Source organism: Pinus tabuliformis, chromosome X (assembly GCF_031772625.1).
Source record: "Pinus tabuliformis cultivar Carrire ecotype Pingquan chromosome X, CPIR1, whole genome shotgun sequence".
In the NCBI taxonomy this organism is placed as follows: Eukaryota; Viridiplantae; Streptophyta; class Pinopsida; order Pinales; family Pinaceae; genus Pinus; species Pinus tabuliformis.
Window position 1 is genome coordinate 936,705,284 of NC_142308.1, and position 11,408 is coordinate 936,716,691.

General features: G+C 34.7%; 1 protein-coding gene across 1 annotated transcript; it reads right to left on the bottom strand.

Moving 5' to 3' along the window:
• Window positions 1–2,606: 2,606 nt before the first annotated feature.
• Window positions 2,607–6,631, bottom strand: LOC149142769 (alpha-bisabolene synthase-like). Its single transcript, XM_089447777.1, has 12 exons — window positions 6,447–6,631; window positions 6,012–6,318; window positions 5,717–5,903; window positions 5,382–5,599; window positions 5,178–5,298; window positions 4,976–5,088; window positions 4,619–4,848; window positions 4,401–4,513; window positions 4,165–4,263; window positions 3,813–4,028; window positions 3,587–3,725; window positions 2,607–3,445 (listed from the first exon to the last, which is right to left on the bottom strand). Exons 1-12 carry the CDS (start codon window positions 6,567–6,569, stop codon window positions 2,852–2,854), a joined length of 2,460 nt encoding a protein of 819 aa, XP_089303903.1. The 5' UTR covers window positions 6,570–6,631; the 3' UTR covers window positions 2,607–2,851.
• Between the last annotated feature and the right edge of the window lie 4,777 nt (window positions 6,632–11,408).

Genomic DNA, 11,408 nt, shown 5'->3' on the forward strand with positions numbered 1-11,408 from the left:
AAGTACTACATCAAGTGAACACAATCAAGTCAACACAATTGGAATTGATACTAGATTCATGAAGTACTATGTATCAATCGAGTATCACTAATTTGTGAAGTATTATTTCAAGTGAGCATGATTCATTTTTAAAGTATTATAGGAAATGAACATGAATGTTAAAGTACTAAATAAAATGAATATAGTTAATTGTTATATAATTAAAATTATTTTTGTTTAAATGAAGATTATGAGTCCGAAATAAAAATATTTTTGTTTGAAGAAAGATTATGAGTCTAAAATATAGTGTATTTTTGACAATATTATGAAGCAAAAATATATGTTTTGGTGGTGCTCTATATATATAATTTATTGAAATTATCATCTGATTTGTGAATATTTTATAACATATAAAAGACTTCATATTTTGAATAAAAAAATCATAAATGAGAAAACAAGTAATTATATTAGATGGAATTATTCTTTAAACTTATTAGTAGAATATGAAATAACATTTAAAATTGAGATTAGATACAAACTAATTAGATAAATTCATCTATAAGAATATTTTGGCAATGTAATATAGTCTAATTAGTTGGGATCCATTTTAATTAATAGTGAACTAAATCTTACTTTCGTTCATCATGCTGATAGTATAAGTTTTATTTAGCTAGGATTCTTTCTCTATAAATTGGAACTAGATTCTACTTCCACTCTTAAATTTTATTTTTACTCTAAATAACAATGGATTTTATTTATGTTAGTCTCTCTATAAAAGAAAAAGACTTCGTGTATTGTGAAAGAGGCTTAGGGAAGAGAAAATTGGAGTTCGAATTGGTGAAAAAGATCAAGTTGAAGATTTAAGATAATATTAATGGATATGTATTGAAGACACTCTTATAATAATAAAATTATTTCTCATTTAAATTTTTATTATTATTCATTTTTAGTCTAGTGTAACTTATTTTAATTATTTTAACTACTTTTTACTTTAGCTTATGTAATTTACAAGTTAAGGATGACTTCATGATATTCCTAATATGCATAAAAAAAATTCCCCCTTCTTGCTTAAAAATGAGTGATAAATGAGGCATTACAAGTTAAGGATGACTTCATGATATTCCTCATATGCCTAAAAGAAAGGCTTCGTTCTTGCTTAAAAATGAGGGATAAATGACGAGCATAATAAGGTTCATTTATTTATTTTTTTTATTTTTTTTATGATTTTAATTATTGTACTTCAATTTTATCATCAAGTTGTCTTTTGTGCAACATTATTTTCTTTCCCAAAACATATTTTTTCATGTAACATTATTTTCTTTCTTAAAATATTTTTTTTTCAATTCATTCTATTTATTTATTGTGTGTGAGATTTCCATTTTTACAAATATATTTTATTTTTTACAAATTAATACACATCCATTTAATTACTATTTCCATGATTGAATAGACATGTCACAAAATTCAATCAAAAATCACTAATAAAATAGGATCACTAAAGTAATAAATGATTATTGAGAAATATATGACTACCTAATTAAATATGATCATTAAAATAATAATATAAATGTATTACTGAATGTATAAGACTTATTGTACTATCAATTTTCTGGAAGAAGATTGAATACATTAAAATAATAATATAAATGTATTATTGAATCTATAAGATTTATAGACTTATTGTACTATCAATTTGCTGGAAGAAGATTGAATACATTAGGGTGTAGAATGATGATCAAATGAACTATGATCTTTTGTGAAAGGAAATTCTAAGTTATATAATTTTAATAATATATATTAGAATTTTATATTAATATAGTTATTTTTATCTTTATTTTAAGTTATGTGTAGTGTTTTTTTATTATTTAATTTTTAAAATTTATTTAAAATTATCATAAATTATTAATTAATATTTTCAAATATATAATAATAAGTTCAAGATACAATATTACTATTACTATTTATTATTTTATCCATTAAACTTATATAACATTTCCAAAAAAATATTAGTTAATATTTTTAAATCTATAACCAAATATTATACAATATAATATTAATATTTATACTTCACAATTTTGTTTACCTTTCTATATAAAAGTAACATGCTATATTCATGAATATTACTTGATTGAAATTATTAGAAGACTATTCATGCTTTAGAAATTGAACTAATATAAAAAATAATTATAAAAGAATAAGACAACCCTTTCCCTTGACAATTACCTGTGCCAGTGAAGTATTTTCATGCCTTAAACACTTTTTTCATGTTCACTTCCTCAAACATATCCATTGCTGAGGGATTTCAAGCATTACGGCTTTCAAAGTGAGGAAATAATGTTTTCAAAATGAGGATATTATTTCCCCTTTCTAGGGATAAGCAACATTAAATCATTGTCAGAGAAAATAGGCCCCAGTCACAACTCCATATGACATTGTAAATTAAATATATTATACCACAACTCCATATCGAACTATAATTTAAACATTAAATCACTGTCAGAGAAAATAGCTCCCAATGACAACTCTATATCGGATTGTAAAAACATTAAATCATTGTCCGAGAAAATAGCTCCCAATCACAACTCTATATCAGATTGTAATTTAAATATATTATATCATAACTCCATATCCAACTATATAATTTAAAGCTGAATACAAAATATCCCGAAATTTCGGTTAAAAGTCATAGATCATAATTCTATTATAAGGAGACTCCCTTTATATGTCAGCTATGCATCCATCTGTACTAAATATTTCTTTGATCCCATATGTCATTTATGATACAATGATCATGGATAAGAAGGCTTATGTGTTATACATTGAAAGGAAGGGTAATAAATAAATCTTCAATATAAGAGTTATCATGAAAAAGTCACATAGTCTTAGTTGGGTGGAGATAGAGTGGCAGTGGGTCAATGAAACACTCTCTGATGTATTCTTTGATTTTTGTTTTAGAGATGCCGAAACCATCTCCTTCCTTGAATATCACCATCGTCACTCGAGTCTCTTCCATTAGCATCTTCTTGCACTGGAATGGGATGTCCACATCCGATGTGTCGTCGGGCTTCAGAAACTCCCACGTCAGCTCCTTCACTGCCGGCTCCAGAAGGCTGTACATGTAATTCACAGCCACTTCCTCTGTACTTCCAGGATGTTCTTTCATATAACATTCAATACTGGATGCCAATTCTCCACGAGCCTTCTCAGCCTTATATGTATGTATGTCGTCGGCCAGGCGGGTAATGATGCAGTTGAGTTCTGTGAGAACACGTCTTCCTGGGTAATCTAATTGCTCCAATGCCTCTCGCGAAAGGATTTGCCCTTCCATCAATAACACTCCACTCACCAGAAGTATACGTTGGCCGATGGAAATGATTCCGTTCTTTATGTACTCCTCCAAGCTTGGCACGTACTCAGATGCTAACCATTCAGCTTCTTCGTAATACCCCATAAGATATTCCTCCCACTGATAAATTCAATGGATCCACATTCAGATCAGCATTGGACAGCAAAAACTTATCAATTCTCATGCACAAGAGTTTAAAATAGTAAGTGCGTTAATTCTTGCGTGAATAACACAATTTACAAATTCATCATTACTACTTACTCCCTTTCTGAAAAAGCTAAGCAATTCGCGCCCCTGTAACTTCTCTGCCTCCCGAACCACTTCGTGAACAATTTCGTAAAAGATTTTGTAGCAGAGTTTCATATAGTCTGGAAGGTTTTCTGTCAGGGAGAGGTCCCATCTGAAGAGCCAATATAATATAATTAGCCACGCAATAATATAGATCAGGGTGTGCAAGATCATGTTGGCGATTGTAGCAATGACCTACCTTCTCACAGCCTCAGTGAATTGCTTCAATTCATCGAGAGTTCCATATGTGTCATACATGTCGTCCAGAAGAGTATTCAAGCACGCCACTTTTGAAAAGAGGAATCTGCATTTGGCATACTGAGGCTCATACGTGCCCGCCGCTACAATGAAGAAACATTCCACTGGCCTCTGCCGACCGAAGGTTAATAGAGGGAACTCCGAATCTTTAAACCAGCTGTGATGCAGAAACAATTAAGACGGAATTAGGGCAACTTTGAGCAACATTGAATTCAAGTAATTAGTTTCTCTTGATGGAGACGTACAGTGGATTCTAAAATAATATGTCAAATAATACAGGGTTGGTTAATTACGTGGTGACATTCTTCATCTCTTTTTGGTGGATGGCCTGGATGATGTTGAAATCCAATTTTGCTAGCTCTAAAATCTTTTGGTTGTGCACGTTGGGCAGCCTGATATTAGACAAAATGTAGCACCCAGTCAGTTCCATTTGCTATTATCAACAAGGAATTAAAAGGACGTGCAAATTATGCTAGACTTTAAAGGAGGAAGGTAATGGGAGTGGAATTAAATATGGGGTCTGACTTACTGGTAAACGCTTTTGGCTATGCGCGCATAATCTGAGCGATAAACTTGGCAATATCTCTTTGCTTCCACTCTAGGGACACTGGCATGCCAAGAATTCTCCAGCGCGTATTTAATCTGGCAATGGCTAACAAAATTAGAAACTCAGCCAATCCAATCCCTTGCATGGAGAAAATAAGTTGCCACATATTTCCATTGGCATTGGGCAGAATGTTTTCCTACCTCTTCCCTTAAGTTCTGTTTGTTGTTCCATGCACTGAAAGTTTCACTTTTCTCAAGGGCTTCTTTTAAATATTTACCAGTAAAGCTTTTAGTTTCATCCAAAATGTTTTCGCCAGGAAATGCCAGCTGAGAAGCTCTATAAAGGCTCAGCATGCCCGCTACATCTTTGTTGAAATGAGCAGACGAGCAAAAAAAGTGTCCGTTTGAGTCTCTGAAGTTCTCGAAAACCGCTGATAACGCGATATCCAGAGATCAGAACAGAACAGTTAATGATATATTGTCTGAAAAACAAGGGTAGGGCATGCTTTCTGGTAATATTTTATCATTATAGCAGAATGACTTCAATATAAAACACACCTGGAGTTACGTTGTACCTATGCAACCGAAGGAGTTGAAATCCCAAAGCGGTGATCTCAAGATCTGCTATGGGATTCACTCTGCCCCACCCAATTCCCCTTACATTCCAATGCCTGAATGCAACATATTTTATCAATGGATTTTACAGAGGAATTAATCTTGAATATTGGAATCCTCGCAAAATCGAAATTTCCAATTATACCTGTAAACATAATCGAGAGCTTCCTTGATTTCCTTTTCGAAGTGCCGATCAATTCCAAGGCGTACAATATTATCCACTATCAACAGTCGTTCCAGCAGATCCACTGGATAGAGGCAGGGAACTGCAGCATGCGAGGAATTGATTAAACTGATATATGAACAGAAAAACGGAGGGAAGGTAAAGGCACTCCATGACCATACATACCAAAACTGCCAAACTTTGCGAGCACGGTTTTCAAGAATTGAAGGCATTTCATGTCTCCAGTATGCATGAAGACGCAGGCAGTCGAAGCAGGTGAGCCTACGAAAGACCCATCCTCGCTTTGAACATCCATTATTCTTTCCCACTCCACCATTTCTTGTATGCCCTCCAAAGAATACAACATTGCAGACGGAACGCCATGAATTTCCTCCTTTGACAGACTGCGAATCATATTTAACATTGATTAGAAATTGCAACAAGAACTAATGTGCTCTAATTAAATTAACAAGGAATTAACATGGAAGTGAATTTGATGATTTACAACGAGCAACTCTTACTTTGCTAATCTTTCCTTCTGTTTAGTCTCTAGTAGACATACATAAGGCAGGTTGTAGGGAAGTCCGAGGTTGAGAGACTGAGCTTCTCTTAACAAGGAAGAGAAGATGATCTCAAAGTCTGTGACCAAGCTGTCTTGGTCGTTTTCGTCCATTATTCCTTCTAGATTCCTCTTTATGAATTCAATGCCTATAAACATGCATGCAGATTCCGGCCAAGATCAATGGCACTAGCAAAGACCATTAGTACAAAAAAAAAGGTTATGTGATCTGATATTCCTAAATACACCCCACTTACCCTTCTGTACTTGCAGGTCCCCAACTTTCCATTTAAGGAGCGCAAGAACACAAGAAAGAGTTGCAAGCAGGCGATCTGACAAAAGAAAGTGCGACGCATTACCCCATGAACCATCCTCTAACTGGTTTTTCAAAATCCATTCAACTGTTTGAGGAAATTGTGGACGAGCAACGCCATCAATAGAGGGCACTCTCGCTACCCATGCCGTGTCATAAGCAGATGGGGTGATCACTGACTCTCCTTCACCACTAAGCATCACCTTAATCTCACCAATAAGCTTCTCTGTGCGTTCTATGTAACAGGGATCCTGTTCAGTTAAGACAAATAATACAGACCATGATCAGTAGTAATATTTGACAAATAATATAGACCATGATCAGTAGTAATATTTGATTTGACAGAAGAGAGTGGCTTTGAAATGAAGAAATTACTCACAGTGTACGGCGATTGAAGAGATTGTACAACATCATAATCCCACACATTAGGATGCCGATTAGCCGTCCTCCTGATCACGCTGCTACAAGGCAGAGTAGAGGAAGCAACAGAAGCGCTAGCCATTAGATCAAATTCTTCCAACTATCAACAAATATTAACTGCAATCTGGAATGGAAATAGCAAACAAATTTCGCGTTTGATTTTTTGCTTTGCTTCGTACGATTGCAGTGAGTGTCTCTATATATAGTGTGCGACAGCGGGGTCGAGTTGTAAAGACTGACACATTGTACATCTGCTAAATTATCTTTTCCACATTATTTATGCCTAAACGCACGAGGACATCATTTCAAAATCCAATTCCCATGTCATCTGGCACAGCACAGCACACCAGGTAGCGCCAAAACCAGACAACGACGTTCATTTCAGATTCCAAAGGAGTTGTCTATAATGCGACTTTTTGAGATTCCGGTGACGGAATCCGGCGGAAGAAATTGAGCTGAAATCATGATTTGTTGCAGTTAAAATGGTTTTTTAACTGCATATTCGGATTCAGCACCCTGAAAAACCCCTGGGACAGTTTCATTGTGCAGAAATTAGTTATCAAACTTGGATTTCCATAAATCACTGCCGGATTTTCACCGGAAAAAATCGCCGGAAAGGCTTTCAAAAAGTCGCGTTAAAGACTACGGCGATTCCAAATACCACCAAATCTTGCTGTTCTCTTTTCGCTTTCATGGCACCACTACTTTCGCCGAATTTAAAACGTGAAGCTCTCTCTGTATTAGGTTGGAAAGAGCTAACGGGCATTAAATGCCCCACTCAGGGGTTAAATTTGACGGGTGACCTTATCCGTCAAGGAATTTTTTTATGACGTTTTTATTTTTAAACTGCCCATCATATGACTTTTAAAATTTATTTGTACAAGTTTCATCTGTGTTCTGTGAACTGGTTTGTTAAGAATAAAATCAAGCATAGCATATTTTTTTAATGGATTATTTATTTATTTTTACACTGCTTCATACTCACATATTATATCCTAATGGATTATTTATTTTTTTAATGGATTATTTATTTATTTTTAAACTGCTTATTACCGTCCATTTAATAAGCATCCACCACTAATACTGATTTTAAACTGATTCTATGGTGTTCATCACCCTTAAATTGAAGTAACCAATAGAATGTTCTTCAATTAGATAATATGAGATAGCTCATATGACACGATCTCCACCATATCTGGCCACAGCCCTAAGTTTTGGCGTGCATCTAAAGCTGGGTACATCAACATTGGCATTAGGGTCTGTCTATAAATCCAGGGGCAGAGGGCAGAGGTACTAGATCTGCAGTTCAAGATGGACCATCAATCTGAAAACAATAAAGCAAAATCATAAATGGCAGTGTATCATGGTAGATCCGAGAAATTGTGTTTGGCTTCAAAGTTCAAACCCATCGAAATTCAGCAGGGTGTCACGGTAGATCCGAGCAATTGAGGTTGGCTTCAAACCAATCGAAAGTCGGTAGGGTGTTTGCCATTTTCCTCTTGGCTAACACTCAACTAACAATGCATTCACTATGAGTTTGTGTGTAATTTCGAAACAGAAACGAGTGTTTAAGGTGTACTCTGTAGCCTATGATGATTGCAGGATCTGAACCACGCCACTGAAGTAATGGAGAAAGCTGGAATGATCTATCATTTTTTGGCAAGCAAGTTTGGGATAATTTTCTATTTTACTCTATGAGCAGAAGTAAGAGAGTTGAATATATGAATGCATGCTAGAATCTTCAAGTTTGATCCCTAAGCCCTGTGAAATTTTAACCCATGACCGTTATTTGCCAATAGCTGCCCTTATCCACTTTCAAGTGGAACAAGTGTGTTGGGGGTGTTGGGGAATTCAAGTCAAGACCTGGAAACCCAAAAGTAAACCATGACAAAGTTTGAGTTCTACAGGTTCTGGCATTGGAATAGAATGTGTTGGAACATAATCTAGAATCGGTGCATGTGGTTACTTTATCAGGAGGACCGAACTCATGGCCTGAACGCCAATTGCTGGAGCAAGGGATTTGGTTGGCTATCCTCCGGCCATATGGCCATGGGGGAACCAACTTTATGCCAAATACCATCAAAGAAATCTCAAAATGAAATATATTCCAAAACCTAAATCATGCGATTCTGCAGTCAAGATGTATGAGGCCATGCTCACACGATCAACATGGAAATGAAAATCCAGAAACAACAACCACAGATTCAGACATATAAGTTAGAGGGCGACATACTCGTAGTCCAAGCTCTCGATAGGACAAACGTTTGAACCCACAATGGCTAGCTGCGAGGTCGCATTGGAAATGGATCGGCTCATCCTTTGCTTCTGCTGCTTCGAGTTCGCTAATAATGGTTCGCATATTCCAATCTCTGAAAGGGGATGCTCATCAGGCTCAGGTTCACAACCTGAATCTTTTACTTCTCTTGCCATTCTCACTTCTCTGTTCATCTAACACCAGCATTAACCGGCGAGGAGCAAAAGATATGTGGTCATTTGGGGCGGGAGACTGGCAATCACATCAAATAATGAATGGGTGATAGATATGAACATAATTACTCACAGCCTATGAACATATGAACATAATTAGACCTAGTCACTTCTAATTTTTAAACCAACCTAGTCACTTCTAATTTTTAAACCTGCTCGTCAATATGACGGTTTTGGAAATTAATGGCAAGTTACCCATGACGTGGAAATTTAAAACTCAAACGTATTTTACGGGTAAAAAAGAAAAATACAGGCATACGGGCGTCAAATTTAACTCCTGGCCCCACTACATGCGCCCCCGTTGACTATTTAACACGCACGCGTGCAGTGATTAAGAAATAAAAAATAAAAAATAAGCCGTGTGAGTGTTAAATAGCTAAAGGGGCACATGTAGTGGGGCATTTAATACCCTATAACATGCCCACTATTAGGTTCCTCCCGAAAATTTCGAACAGTGTTTTTGCCTCCCCATTATTTTCTCTGAACTTATAACGCCTCTTATACCTTCTCGGTATATCTTTATGTTTATATATATCCCCCTCAATTAAGAAAAAAATGGGCCATTATGTGTTTTAGATTTTTAAATCAGCGCGCTATTTTCGGAACTGAATAGATATAATTATTAGTTTACTACTCATTTCTTAATATTTATATGATCAAATTATTTTAAGAAATATATTGTTTTCTATTATGTGTATATTTTTAGGAAATATTATATATATTTTTTTTTTAATGTTTATTTAATTTTTGATAATTTTTTAAGTTATTGTATTTATATATTTGTTTATTTTAAAATATAGTTTCAGAATTTTAATTTAATTATCAATAATTATTATGTAAATAGTATTGATTTAATTTGTAGAAAATGTTTTAGAATATTTTTAATAGTATTCACAAATCAAAGGATGATATTTATCTTTATAGTAGTTGTGTTTTTTTTGTTCTTTTAATTAAACCAACCTAGATACATCTTAATTCTGAATTTATCAAGTGTCAAGAAGGATCAAATCTCTTTAGGTCATTTTTTTTAATGCAAAACTTGAGGAAATATTTGCACCTCAAGAGATTTGATCCCTCTAGATGCTCTATAAATCCAAGGTTAAGATAGATCTAGATTGGTATTAAAACTCTTTACCCCCACACACACTATGTCGAATTTAATATTATATTAAAGTATGCTCACAAAAACCATAATTAATGAAATTATAGATGAATTTAATAGTGTAATATGGTAGGTGAGAAATGCTCTCATCTTTGAAGGTATGTCCATGGATATTAGGAGGATTATTTCAAAGGTTTTGTTTTGGATGTCGTCTCCTCAAGATAAGAAGCTTGATAAGGTGCCAAGAATCATGAGGAATTATTTCAATCTTCAATTCCCATTGGGCTTCTTCGAGGGGGCATACTAGGCAGATAAATGTTAATGTGGGATAAGCATGTGTTCCAGTCCACAGACACAACTCCATTTTTTCTAATTTAGCGGAGAGGGTTCAATACTTGTGCTGAGATCCTAGCTCTTTAGGGTTTTTTATACATGGTGAGGTTGCACAAGGTGGATCGGCTTTCAGTCTATAGAGACTCCAAAACTATCATTGATGGTAGTGGATCCTTTAATTTCTCGCCTTCGTCTTTAATAAACTGGCTTGGGCACATAAAGAAGCTAACTCAACATTTTTATAGTATTTCTTTCACACACATCTAGTAGGAACATAATTGTGCCGTTGACTGTTTATCAAAGGAAGGCTTGGGGGCTCCATATGGTTTTATTCACTATACCCTAAGATCTAGTATAAAGATTATAAATGAGGGCTTGTGCGCACTAATTTAATCTTGATGCAGTGGAGTTTCCAATATGTTGTTGTGTTGGGGATTTTTCTGATAAAATCCCAAAAACAAAAATTCAAACACACAGAGGCAATGCTCTGTTTGCTTTGCTCCAGGATCTTTTTGTGCACAGGGAAGCTTAAATTTTTTTACTGAGAACAGAGTATTTTACCACCATAAAAACATTTCTATTCATTAAAGCAAAAATCACTGATACATATTCATCCTCTTTTACTGAGAGGGATTTACCAAAAACAACATTCAACCAAAACTCTGTTTTCACCCTAAGAATTTACTGAGCTGGGTTTACTGCTGTAAAACCCTTTTACATTTACTGCTGTAATAAAAATTTACATATGCAGCTCAAAAACATTATACGTCTGCTTCACTTCTGTGCATATCACATAAACAAAATTACAAAACCATACAAAGGATTCTAGTTCTTTTCCACACGGCTGTGCTATATTCGCATCATGCTTCATACAAACTTCGTCTTCATTTTTAAGTCTTCATATTTTTCTTTTTTTTCACGCGCCTGTGTTCTTCACTTCATTACAAAAATGGTCAACTCTTAAAAAACATAAAAAAAAATTAACAAGTACCCATATGC

What these genes read in the sequence shown, in the direction of transcription:
- LOC149142769 (XM_089447777.1), bottom strand. Translation starts at nt 6,569, where the DNA reads ATGGCTAGCGCTTCTGTTGCTTCCTCTACTCTGCCTTGTAGCAGCGTG. An exon ending in CTCTTCAATCGCCGTACACT is followed by an intron (nt 6,319 to 6,446) that starts GTGAGTAATTTC and finishes TTAACTGAACAG; the next exon opens with GATCCCTGTTACATAGAACG. An exon ending in ATAGCCAAAAGCGTTTACCA is followed by an intron (nt 4,264 to 4,400) that starts GTAAGTCAGACC and finishes GTCTAATATCAG; the next exon opens with GCTGCCCAACGTGCACAACC.